General features: G+C 36.7%; 1 protein-coding gene across 1 annotated transcript; it reads right to left on the reverse strand.

Moving 5' to 3' along the window:
- Window positions 1-7,157: 7,157 nt before the first annotated feature.
- Window positions 7,158-9,290, reverse strand: LOC136201153 (putative F-box/LRR-repeat protein At3g18150). The gene is made up of 3 exons (XM_065991744.1): window positions 8,798-9,290; window positions 7,858-8,025; window positions 7,158-7,571 (listed from the first exon to the last, which is right to left on the reverse strand). The coding sequence occupies exons 1-3, from the start codon at window positions 8,948-8,950 to the stop codon at window positions 7,254-7,256; spliced, it is 639 nt and encodes a 212-aa protein (XP_065847816.1). The 5' UTR covers window positions 8,951-9,290; the 3' UTR covers window positions 7,158-7,253.
- Window positions 9,291-14,488: the final 5,198 nt, after the last annotated feature.

A 14,488-nucleotide genomic window follows, 5' to 3' on the forward strand; every position in this document is an offset into this window, starting at 1 on the left:
ATTGATTTATTCAATGAGTAAAAGGGCTATATATAGCTTTACAGAGCTAAACAGAAAAACCACACTTCATAAGCTAAAGACGTGGGATTTACAAAACAGAAAATAAACAGATATCTTATTCCTAAAGAATAGGACTTCCTAAAGAGGTGGAACTCTCTTAACAACTAAAAGACTAGTTCAAACAGATAAAATATCTAACAATCCCTCCCTTAAACTAATTCATCTGAACTTAGCTTATCTTTGTAATCTCCATTAATCCCACCATGGTACGAAGTTTCTCAAACTGCTCCAACTTCAAAGGCTTTGTCATGATATCTGCAAGTTGATTCTCAGATGCGCAATAACTCAAATTAACAAGTCCATCATTCACCAAATCTGAGAGAAAATGAAATTTCACATCAATATGTTTACTTCTCCCATGGAACACTGGATTTTTGGACAGTTGTATGGTAGAACTATTATCACACATGATCACAGTCCCTGCTTTCTCTTTAATTCCAATCTTTTCCAATACTCTTCTGATCCAAATACATTGACATGCACATAGGGCTGCTGCTATGTATTCTGCTTCCATTGTTGAGAGAGCAACTACTGGTTGTTTCTTTGAGGCCCAAGAAATTGCCCCAGACCCCAACATAAAAGCAAAGCCAGAGGTGCTTCTTCGATCATCTAAATCGCCATCATAATCACTATCAGTGAAAGCCATAAGCTTCAAATGCTTCAAGCTACTTTCTCCCCTCCTATAGAAAATTCCCAGATTAATGGTTCCTTTCACATATCTTAGAATCCTCTTTGCTGCAAGCCAATGTGACATGGTAGGACTATCCATGAACCTGCTTATTAAACTAACACCATACATCAGGTCAGGCCTAGTAACAGTTAAATATATGAGACTTCCAACCACCTACTTGAATTTAGTTTCATCAACTCTAACACCACCTTCATCTTTGCATAGCTTCATTCCCGGCACCATCGGATTTCTAACAGCATTACTGTCCTCCATACCAAACCTTGTTAAAATTTCTCTTGCATATTTCCTCTGACAAATGAATATCCCACCTGCACTTTGTTTCACTTCTACTCCAAGAAAATACTTCATTCTTCCCAAATCACACATATCAAACTCCAACATCATTGAATTTTTAAATTCATCACACATGTTCTTATCATTCCCAGTAAATATTAAGTCGTCAACATAAAGACTCACTATTAAGATTTTACCTCCTTTTGATTTAGTGAACAAAGTATGTTCGTTGGGACATCTTTCAAATTTTTCGCGTACGAAATAGGCTTCAATTCTGCTGTACTAGGCTCGGGGTGCCTGTTTAAGGCCGTATAAAGCCTTTTTCAGCCTATAGACTTTCTCCTCTTCTCCTTTCTTTATGAATCCCTCGGGCTGCTGGACTAACACTTCCTCTTTAAGCTCTCCGTGAAGAAATGTGCTCTTTACGTCAAGTTGAAAGATTTGCCAACTGAATTGAGCAGCTACTGCAAGAATCATGCGAATAGTGTCAAGTCTTGCCATCGGAGCAAATACCTCGGTGTAGTCTATTCCATGGCGTTGCGCATACCCTTTTGCTACGAGCCTCGCTTTGAATTTGTCCATATCGCCATCTTCGTTAAGCTTTGTTTTGAAAACCCACTTGACTCCTATAGGTTTGATTCCTTTAGGAGCCACAGTAAGCTCCCATGGTTGGTTCTTCTCAATAGCTTCAATTTCAGACGACATTGCTTCCCTCCATTTTTTATTTTTTACTGCTTCTTCAAACGAAGTCAGATCATTCTCCGTCACCATCATCAAAGCATTTAAGTTTTCTTCATCTGAAAAACCTTCCCCAGTCTCATAATCTGCCATCCAACCTGGTATCCTTCTTTCTCGCACACCCCTCCCTTCATCCATATCACTATCATCAAAGTTGTATTCATTTGGAGGTGAGGTTGTCAGACTACTTGATTTGCTACTTCTACAGGAATTGTTGCTGCTACTTGAATTATTGGGACTGCTGGAGCTGTTGGAGCTGCTGCTCAAACTGTTGTTTTGAAATTGTGCCATCAGTTTCATCATTTTGATCAGCTACATTATTGCCTTCATCTTCATCTCCCCATTCAAGTACATCCTTTCTCGATTCTTCATTAGATCTGCCCCAATCCCAATCTTTTTCTTCTTCAAAGACAACATCTTTACTGACAATGATCTTTTCTAAGTTTGGATCATATAATCTCCATGCTTTTGATTCATCGCTTACTCCGAGGAAGACACATTTTTTGCTCTTGTCATCTAACTTGCTCCTTATTTGATCTGGAATATGGACATGTGCTACACATCCAAAAATTCGAAAATATTCCACCATTGGTTTCTCACCGCTCCATGCCTCTTCTGGGGTCTTGTTTTCAACAGTTGCTGTTGGGCATCTATTTTGAATATGTACACACCATTTTGCAGCTTCTGACCAGAACAATTTTGGGACTCTTCTTTAATTTAACATGGATCGGACAGCGTTCATAATTGTTCTGTTTCTCCTCTCTGCAACTCCATTTTGCTGGGGTGTGTAAGCTGCTGTCAATTGTCTGCTGATGCCCTGTGATTTGCAAAATTCTCCAAATTCATTGGAGGTGAATTCACCACCTATATCTGTCCTTAAGCAAGTTATGAAAGCACCTGTTTGCTTCTCCAAATGTAACAAAAGCTTCTGATTTTTCATGTAAGAAGTAGATCCAAGTTTTACGGGTAAAATCATCGATAAAACTTAGGATATACCTCTTGTCACTATGCGAGGCTGGTTTGATGGGGCCACATATGTCTGAGTGTACAAGTTGAAGTTGTTTTGATGCCCTCTATAGACTTCTCCTTGGAATGGATTCTCTGTGTTGCTTTCTAGTTAAGCATGTAGTACATATCTCCTTAGGATATTTCAAGCATGGGAGGCCAACCACCATCTTCTTGAATGCCAACGTTCTCAATCCTTTGTGGTTCAGATGTCCGAATCGACAATGCCACAAATGAGTTTCTTTCTCTGACGTATCTTCAACTTGTAAACACATTGAGTTTCTTTGTGGCATAGATGCAAGCAGAAAAAACATTCTATTTCCACTCATGTTGGTTTGCATAATTAATCCTCTTCTAGGATGATACACTTTACAAGCTCCATCATGAATTAGAATGGCTAATCCCTTTTCTTGGAGTTGTCCTATGCTTAATAAGTTGTTTTTAAGCTCAGGAATGTAATAGACATCAGATATTACCTGAGTTATACCATTCACTTGCACCTTTATACTCCCCTTTGCTACCACTGCCATTCTCATATCATTGCCAAGCTTCACAGTTCGATTGAAGTTTTCCTGCAAATCTGAGAACCACTCTTTATTGCCTCTCATATGGTTGCTGCAGCCTGAATCGAGGAACCAAATCTCCTCTTTTTTTGCTTGATGAGACTCTTCATAAGCATCAGCAATAACTCTTCTCCTTCCTCTAATTCGGCATAATTAGCTTTTTTGTCCCAATCTGGACACTCATATTGAAACATTCAATTGTAGCTTTATTTAGGGGCTGCCTTCCTCTACTTCTGCCACGTCCCCCTCTAAACATGCCTCGACCTCTTCCTCTGCCAAATCGATCATCTTGGGCCACTTTCGACACTTGTTCTTCCTCTTGGTGACCTTGCATTCTTTGTTCATGAACAAGTAGGCTTCCATGTAATTCATCAATACTCAAGGTACTGAGATCATTTGATTCCTCTATCGAGCAAAGAACATAGTTAAATTTAGTAGTCAATGATCTCAATATCTTACTGACTACCGTGCTCTGCTCCATAGTTTCTCCATTCGACTTCATCTTGTTCACTATGGTCAAAGTTCGCCCCAAGAAGCTGTCGACCTTTTCTCCTTCTTTCATAGCCAGCAGCTCAAACTCTCTTCTCAACGCCTGAAGTTGTGCCCGTTTCACCTTCGTGGACCCTTGATATTTCTGCCTCATTGAGTCCCAGATGGCTTTTGATGTTCTTTTGTCAAGAATTGTTTCCAGAACTTCTCTATCAATTGCCTGAAACAGAAAATTCTTGACCTTTAGATGCTTGAGCTTGGTTTCTTCCACTAACTTCTTTTGCGCCTCACTTGCCGGTGTCGTCCCGATTGCTGCTGCCGGAATTCCTTCCTCCACCAGGTTCCACATCTCTTTGCTCCTCAGAAAGTTTTCCATTGTCATCGACCAAAAATCGTAATGACCATCAAACTTCGGAATAGATTCTTGCACAAACTTGTCAGAGTTTGTCATTTTCACACACCCAATTTGACCCGGTGTTTAGCTCACACTCTCTCAATTCACACACCCAACTTTGGCCCTTTATACAGCTCTGATACCAAATGTTAATTTCTGAAATAACACAAGAGATAGGTGAAAGGATTGATTTATTCAATGAGTAAAAGGGCTATATATAGCCTTACAGAGCTAAACAGAAAAACCACACTTCATAAGCTAAAGACGTGGGATTTACAGAAGCCTGCGAAGCTAATGTTTGCTTTACTTGATGATTTTAATTAGCATATGCGAAGTTTGAATGTGTTTTGAACAAAATTCGCTAGGTGGTATATAACAAAAAATACCAAACAACAACGGATTCTAACATTAAAACCATAACATTATCAAAATTTACAACAAGATTGCCACAATAAACTCCTAGCAAATCACTTCATAATACATAGGCTCCTATTCACCACCAATGGATGGATGTGTCTCATGGTACAGAACAAGATGCCACAATAAACTCTTAACAAATCACTTCATAATACATAGGCTCTTATTCACTACCGATGGATGGATGTGTCTCACGGTAAGGACTCTTATTCACCATTAAGGATGGACTTGTCCCATGGTGTAAGCTCCTATTCACCACCGATGGTTGGAAGTCCAAGCCTTTTGGGATGGATGTCTCATGGCACCCCAGCACGCCAACTTCCAGGAATGAATATTATGTATTCAACCACCTTCAGAAAAAATTAATCGTGTTAGGCAGAAAAAAAGGAAGATTGGGCTTTGTGAAATGAGGATTCGCTAAGTATGCGAAAATAAATGTGCAAGGCACATGGTGATTTTACTTAGCAAAATGATGATTTCACGACGTCTGCGAGGAGAAATGTGACGCTCTGACTTTGCAAAACGATGATTACGCGACGTCTGCGGGAGAAATTTATCGAATTACCTCGCAAACTTCGCATAATCATCGTTTTGCGGAGTTAAGTAGATAGATTTCTCCTCGCAGACTTCGCGAAAACGACATATGCTAAGTGAATATACTTACATTTTTCGACGAAAACAATATGATAAATTGGAAAAATGATCAAAATAACGTACAATCACCATTTCTTCGATGATCACAAGAAGAAAGAAACCAGAAAACGAGCAGGAAATTAATGGAAGATGAAGATCCAAGACTTTGTTTTCTAGGATTGTGAAGATGAAGAGATGAAGAGAAGAAGAAGAGAAATACATGGTGATTTGTAGAAATGGTGTAGATTTCGTGCCATTTAAAGGAATATAGGAAGATCAAAAGTCTTGGAATTATTAATGGAGGAGCTGTCAACCGTTTCGCGTAACTAAGGATAGGGGGAAGATGAAAGGTTAGGGGTATTATGGGAAAGTCACATAAAAATAGTCTAAATATGTAGTAGGTTGAGTAAATGGATTAAATATGTAAACGAGTCTCCCATTTTACCCAATTTTGTAATTTTCCCTTTTAAAATATATAAACAACATGATTCCTCCTCAGAGAAATACATTTTAACAAATGTTCTTTTTGTAATAGGGAAAAAAAGAACATTTGTTAAAATGTCACTTATAGAATACCTTAGAAGTCAAATGTTAGTGAATAGTACCATAGCAGGTAAATCACAAAATTATGGGTACAACATGAGGCCAAATAGAACTTTAGTCTTGAAAAAAAGGAAACTGAACTTGATCCACAAAATTAGATTTATAAAAGCACAAAATATGACACCAAACAATTTAAAGTGCCATTTGAATTCAAGTCAATTCCGTTTGTAAGTAAAGGCACAAATTCTCATAAGATATTTTACCATATAGGAGAAGAGTTCTAATAGAACTGGATGCAAACATAATGTCATAATGTTTTTTGCATCTAGTGGTGGAAAAAAACCGTCAATTTTCTGGCACCACAACACAATTTAAAAGACCCTTTTTGGCATGACAATATTATCATTTTACATTATTTATATCACATACAGTAAAACCTCTATAAATTAATACTCGATAAATTAATAAATTCTTTAAAATAATAATTTCTTCTGGTCCCGACTTGGGCCAGTTCAAAAAATGATCAATTTTAATAAATTAATAAGATAATAATTTTCTGGAACGACCCTTGATAAATACATTGTATTATTACCTCTATAAATTAATAATTTTTCAAATACATATGAGAAATATATATAGATATATATACTTATGATAATTTAGCAAAATATGAATCTATAGTATTTTGTTTTTTCTTAAAATTTAAATCTAGTTGAATTTCATCTTTAACCATTCTTAGTGCATTCAAAAGTTCCGGGGTATCATTGTCAAATTGTAATAAAAAATTATAAAGAGTGGATGATGTTATAATTGCTTCCTTTCTTGTGACTGGTTTCAAAGGTACCGAATCATCATCACCTTCATCCTTAATTGAATTTTGCACTCTATAAATTTAATGAGGTTGTCGGGACTCGAACCCTCGACCGTTTGGTCCTAGAGGCTCTGATACCATGTCATGGAACCGATTGAACTAAAAGCTCGAACTTATAGTTAAGGTCCAATCATATATCTTATATTAATCTCCGACAGTTGTAATTGTTCTGTAATTGTATTGATGTGTAAAGTAGTATATATATCAAGTACAATTCACGTTTGAGTGAATGACTAAAGCTAACTAACTATTTTGAATAAACATTAAGTGAGTAAATAATCTATTTCTCTAATATATCTCTAATAATGATATGATTATAACAAGACAATCCGTTTTCATACTCTCTGTTATAAGCATTGCATTAGCAAACATGGAAATAGCAAACTAATTACCAAATGCACAAGACCATTAAGAACTCCATTTTGACATTACTGCATTAATTAACTTCATTGTACTACCATGTAGCAACATATGATCAACTATTTCCAACTATATGTCCCAAATGTCAAAGTCACAAAGCACATAAAAACTACCTCATTTTTTTAAAACATTTCCTTTATATTTGGACATCTCTAGCTATTCAGCACATACCAACTCAACAATAGCATGTTGAGAACATCTTGAAAAGCTTAGTAGTTTTTCAGAAACATTAAATGCAAACTCTGTTCTACGCTTTTCTGATATCTCCACAACCATCTTTTCCAACAATCTAGCATTCTTGAGTAGAAACTCAACAAAGTTCACCACAAGCCTCCATTTCTGATCTTCCTTCCCCAATCCACAAATCTTGACAATCTTTAGATGCGACCCGAAACAATCGAAAAAAGTTTCACTAGATTTCCAGTAATTCTCTGAAAAATCATTCATGTCTGGAACATCTGCAGTATAAATAGACTGGAGACAAAGTTGTCAGACTAAGCAACTTAAGAGGACATGGAAACTAAATATAAATGGTCACAAAGACACACTTTTAATGGAAAAAGTTAAAATTATTTATTTATTGCGCTCCACAAAGTTATAAGAATGCATATTCAATATATAATTCCGCTTCCTTCATAGAATGATATGTAAGAAAATTTAGGAAAGGTTAAAATTTTGTAAAGCATAAAGTAGACTTCTAATGGATGAGAAGTTCCATATACTAAAGTTAAATTTGATAAGAGGTTCCAAGAAACTTTACCTCACAGATTGATGACATATTTATAACTAATTTCTGAAGCACAATAGAATTGCGAAGTGCATATGCAACAGCAGCATGGTGCTTATCAAAATCAACATAACCCAAAGTCAAGCATTTATTGTTGAAAAATGGACAAGATACACCTCCCTCCTCCAAACTTGATAGAATCTTCAAATATAACATGGAATTGGAAATTCAGATATCACATTGTACTAATTCAATTTTAGATTTGAATAAATAGCTGACAAGTTTATTTATATCTTCCATTTATGGGTTGAATGGAAACAAATCTACTTAAACCACTTCCCATGAAGCACTGATACTTCTAAGATGCTGATGTAAGCTTATCGGATACGTCAGATACGGGGGGAATAAGGCGGGGAAACGGCAAAACAAGTACCTCATTTTTTTTTAATCATGGGGATACTCGGGATATCCGGGTGATATGCGGCGATACTTCGAAAATACGTTTCAGAGTTAATTAGGTAAAATTTAAGGCTTTTTTTAAATAAGTTCACAAAAATAGGGGTTAGTATAAAAAAAAATTAAATATAAAAATCTGTCATATAAATAATTAATCAAATCAGCCTCCACCCACGCTTTCATTTGTAAATGAAAATCACTAAAATGTCTTACTAGTTTAAATAGTTTGAAATATTAAAGATTCTCTTTTATAGGAATCAATGTTTTATTAGTTATTATATATATATATATATATATATATATATATATATATAACTCCTTACCCGTGTCTTATATTTTTGAAATATGATGTTTGTCGTACCGTACTCCGTACCAGTGTTTCATAGAACACTTCTAATGATATTAAATTCTACTATCCAGCAATCAAATGTTTGCTCTACTCTCCATAGCACAAGAAAAAAGAAACTCCAACAAAAAATGGGAAGGATTATATAATTCTTTTTTGCTGAAAAGTTACCTTAATAAACAGACTTCCAATCTTTAGCTCCTTCACATGCTCAACCTGCGGTAGGATTTGCTTACCCAAACATTCATCAATCCCATCCCCACTAGCCTCACAATCAAGAGCAGCAAAAATTAAAGAAGGCAAATTTATTAACTTAGAAGTCATGAAATTTATTATCCCCAAAAGTTCCAATTCCTTAAGTTTAGGACAGCAGGTTTCAATGACAGAAATCTAAAAAGTACACTTAAAACCAATCTTTTCAGAGATGTGGAAGCAATAACAAGCTCATAAAGATGACAACTACTTATTTCCAAATATTCAAGTACCGAACAGCCACATAGAATATTTCCAACTTCGTCAAATAGAGGACAGTAATCATCCTTCAATTGCACCAGAGTTAATTCCTTAAGGCTTGGACATGAAATTTCAATATGAGAAAATTCAAGTTCCGACAAAACCAATTTTTTCAAGGATTTGGAAGCAATTACAAGATGATCAAACCCAACACAGCTATTCAATTGTAACTATTCAAGTAACAGACTGTCAGAAAGCACATTTTTTATAGTTTGATCAGTCAACCTAGTACTTTCTATATTCAATGTCTTGAGACATCTCCAATTTACCCTCACATTAGGCATATATTTACAATTCATAGTCTTCAATTTAATCAGTGAAGCATTGTTGAAAAGAAATCTGGGCAACTTGTTGGCTTCTGAAAAGTTGAAATCCAAAATTAGCTCTTCCACATCTTTTTTAGTTGCAAAACGGATTCTCCCACTAAATTGAGGATCCTGCTTTAAGCAATGATGATTTTGGATGTGGAATTTTTTGATCTTTGAACAGTCATATAGGATTAATGTAGTGTCAATCAATTTAGAAAAGTTTTCTTCAGACCTACCTGAGCCATAGAAAATGAGAATGGGGACACACGTCCATTGATTCTGCCATGGTTTTGACAATACACCGGTCCGAATAGCTTCTTTGGTTGATGGCAAGAAGGAGAGAATATGTTTAATTAGTGAATCTGGCAAAGCACTGATTCTATCTTCATTGCCTGCAATTTCAGCCTTTTGTTCCTAATTTCCTTGGTGTCAACTGATGAAATTCCACAGTTTTCCACCTCCATTCTTCAGTGACTATGGATTCTGTCAAAAACCAAAATGTAATTCAAGAACGAAGAAGACGAACCCTCAAACAAGATATAACAATACATAGTATTAAGTATGGGTGAGCAAAACCGGACAAGTAATATAAAATTGAATAAAAAAATGCAATTTATTTTTATCTCAATCTATGTTCAGTCTAGTTTTAAGAAAATAAAAAAGTTTCAGTGTGTAGTTCCTAAAATGAGTCTTTAATTATCCATATACTTCTATGTTTCTTGATTCAGATCCTATACTTTTTATTCTAATTAAAAGGATAAAATATTTTGAATAAAAAAATGTTGAAAGAGGATCAGATACAATTAAAGTTTAAAGATGAAGTTCACACATCAATTCATATAGAGAGCAACACCATAAATATTTACGATTCTAGAGGAAACAAATATTAACTTAATCTATCTCAAACGTAATCCTAACAATCTCAAAAAACACATTTAGATTCTGAAAAAGCAGAGCCGAAGAGAGCAGTAAGTTACCTGAAAGAGACTGTGGCGGTGGATTTTGAAATTGGAATGAAATTGGGAAAATAGGGCAAAGTCCAATCCAGATCAGTAGTTTTATTATATGCGTTTTTTTTTTTTTTTTGTTCTTTTACACTTTATTGCTGGCTTATAGCATTACTTAAATTTCATCTATACAACATTTTATCATTTGGCCCATAATCTATTATTTGTTTACATTTAGTCCATGATTATCCCAGTTGGTAAAATTTCACCCAATTTATATAAATAGTTAGCAGAATCATTATCTCATTCACAAGTAACGATATTTTGACACTTGAACTTGACACGTCATATTTCTTAAAGTTTTTTAATACATTCTGTGCAAATAATTAATTAGATTTAAAAAAAAGAAAAAACAAACAAATCATAAACTAAAATTTATCAAGTTCAAGTGTCAAAATATCGTTACTTATCAATGAGATAATAATTCGATTAAGTTTTAATATAAATTGGGTGAAATTTCACCAATTGGAAAAGAACATAGGCTAAATATTACCAAATAATAAGTCAGTGGTCAAATGGTAAAATTTTGAATAGATCAAAGGTCAAACAGTACTTTAAGCTTTTTATTTTTTGCTTAGTTTTGAATGTCCATAAATAACCATACAAAGTTCTAAAAATGTTAAAGAAATTCAGCATGGTAGATTGCAAACCAATATCAACCCCCATGGGCACTGATACTGTCCTATGCAAGGATGAGAAGAGTAAGTCAGTTGATAGTAAACTCTATCGAGGTATGATAGGTTCCTTACTCTATCTCACAGCTAGTAGACCTGATATTCAGTACTCAATATGCTATTGTGCTAGATATCAAGCTGACCCCAGGGAAACTCATCTAACTGCTGTAAAAAGAATTTTTAGATACTTGCAAAGCTCAGTTGATGAAGGTCTATGGTATCCAACTTCAAATGACTTCACACTCATTGGATATACTGATGCTGACTATGGACGAGATAAGCTAGAATGAAAAAGTACTTCGGGAGGATGTCATTTCCTCGGAAGCTGTCTAGTATCTTGGTTCAGCAAGAAGAAATCATTCGTAGCCCTGTCTACAACCGAAGCTGAGTACGTGGCTGCTGGAAGCTGTGTTGCACAAGTCCTATGGATAAAGCAACAGCTTGAGGATTATGGAGTTAAAACAAACACGATAGAGATCAAATGTGACAACAAGAGTGCCATTGATTTATCTAAGAATCCAGTCCAACACAGCAGGATGAAACATGTTAGCATAAGACATCACTTCATCAGAGATCACGTACTAAAAGATGAGATCAAGCTGACCTATGTGCCAACAAATGAACAGCTTGCAGATATCTTCACTAAGCCCTTGGCACGAGAACAATTCAATACACTAAGGGAAGCCATGGGTTTGTCAAATCCACTCTAAATAAATCTATATGAAAAATTGAATGTTGAGTGATTGCCATGTTGAGTGGAAAGTTGAATGCTTGTGCAAATGCCATGCTGAGTAAATTAACAATAAGAAACTTCTACTCACCAAGTTTGAAATGATCACCCTATGCTGAGTTGACATATACATTGTGTGATTATACTGAGTAGATACAAATATTGAGTAATCACATTATGCTGAGTAGATGTACATGCTGAGTGATCAACGTATGTTGAGTTATTTAGAGGTAGAAAAATCATGTTAACAAAAAAACAAGGCACTCAACATCGCGAATGCTTCGAATTCTAGCAAAACCAAAAAGAAACCCACTCGCTTAAAATAAATACCTACATGTGTAACTTCTGGCACCTTGGAAAGACGCACATTAATGGCAAATCCCATGCGCCGAAGATGTCATAAATGACATAATCTTTGTCGGTTGAACGTCCCTAGGTAAAACGGCTAGTTAATAAATAGGAGCCGCCGTAAATCTATATAAAAAGTGGAAGGATCCCCACTCTTCACTCTTTACGCTTGCGATCTCCTGTAATCGAACCTTTCTCACTCCCTAAACCTCAAAAACCTTCATCTATAACAATGGCTTCCAACAAAAACGAAATCCCTAAATCTGGCCAAACCTCTGGTAAACCCACTCAAGCTGACCCGCCGGTTCATCAAAACCAATAGAAAGAAACATGATCAAGGTCCACAAAAAGGTCAACAATTTGGAGGTTCTGAAATGCAGATGGTTCTCTCCAGGATTCGTCACCTCTGAGAAACCGTTCTGTGAATGGATCGAGAAGAATAAGTGGACAGGTCTCTTCTCTCTCTCAGGAACAACCTACCCTAGGTTAGTACGGTAATTCTATTCGAATCTATATGTTGATGAAGATGATTCAGATTATTTGGAGACCACGGTCAAAGGTAAGAAAATCACCATCACTCCTGCCTATCTAGCCACTTTACTAGATTTACCAGACGAAGGAATAGAATTTAGGACAACAAAGGAGAAGGTGCCAAAAGAAAAGCTTGAGAAGATCAAGGGGTTCTGTAAACCCAAGGATCATAAAGGTGAGATACCCAGCACCTGTATGGGGAAAGAACAGAAGATGGCTCACTACATGCTGACCAACTTTATCTTCCCCAAACTCAACTCAGCTTCATCCGCCTCTAACTTTGAGCAGTGCTTCATATGGCACATGCTGACAAAGCAACTCATGTTGAGGAAGACATCCATACTGAGTAGGAAGAACCTGCTGATGTTGAGCAACCTCAGGGTGATGATGGGCAAAGAGTTGATGAAGAAAACACTACTGTTGAGGAGCATGCTGAGCCACTTGAGAATCTATATGTAGAAGAGGAGACAGCTGCTACTGAGTCCAGTGAAGGTATTCCAGCTGACCCTTCATCCCCAAAAGCTCCGACACGACGGAGACTCAAAAAGAAGGCACAAAAACAAATTGATCTTATGGACGACTTCCCTCTTGAAGATATTGAGACTGACCTCTCCACAATCCAGTTCAAATACTTCTCGAATGATGCTGAGACTGAGTCACCTCCAGCAAATCCTGTAGAAAACCAAGCATCTGTTACTCAGAATAAGGAACAAGCCAAAACCCCTGAAGATCCAATCCAAGCTGCTCAAGATGGATCAAATCCTACCTCAACTTCACCCATTCAAGTTGAGCAGGTCAACATGACTAACCAAACTCCACCTCCAACTCAGCATGTTGACAACTCAGCTCCTGAAAGTAATCTGCACCAAAGTCCAGTCATCAATCAAGGTGATCAATCTGGCAAAGAGCAAAATCCTCCACCATCAAGCTCAATTCCAGCCTCTGAGACAAATGCTGGCCAATTCCAATACTTGAATGCTACTAAGTCAGGAAGACGCATCATTGCCTCTGCTCAGTCCTTGCTTCAAGATTTGAACACCTCTCAAGCTGATGCTACTAGATCATCTCATACTGAGTCCTCCCACCTATTTGGCATCACTCAGCTTCTCAATGAACTGAGAGGACTCAAGGATCTGGTAAGTATTATAACAACTGTTCAAACTCAACAACCAAACCAAGATCAAATAGCAAAGCTGACTGAACTAGTTCTCTCCATGGTAAACCATCTGAACTCGATTGAAGGCAAAATCCAACAACCCTCAGAAGTCAATCCAGGGTACGCCACTTCTGCTGAACTTCAAGGATATTTTGCCAAGTTAACTGCAGAACTGACCAAATCGAGCGCACCTGGCAATGCTGAGTTTGCCACTTCTGCTGACCTTCAAGAATGCTTTACCAAGCTTACTGCTGAGCTGACGAGTACGCGTGACTTAGTATCTTCCTCTTCTCAGTGTACAATTGACAAACTGAGTGAAGCAGTCAGCCTACTCAACATCAACAAAGCACAGATGGATGTTGATCCAGTCTCCAACAGTGAACTCTTGAGCTTTTCACAAGCAATAATGAAGGCAATGCGCATCAACAATGCCCAGCGCATATTTTATGACTCTGCCTTGCTCACGATGTACCACCAATCTTTTGGTCAGCTCACCAGCTCGCTCACCTGGCTTAGCAAATCTCATGAATGCCTGCTAAGCATGATTAGCAGTTCTCTTCGGGTTCCTCGCCATGTCCAAGATGATAGTGTTCCT

The sequence above is a fragment of the Euphorbia lathyris genome, chromosome 7 (genome assembly GCF_963576675.1).
Source record: "Euphorbia lathyris chromosome 7, ddEupLath1.1, whole genome shotgun sequence".
Taxonomy (NCBI): Eukaryota; Viridiplantae; Streptophyta; class Magnoliopsida; order Malpighiales; family Euphorbiaceae; genus Euphorbia; species Euphorbia lathyris.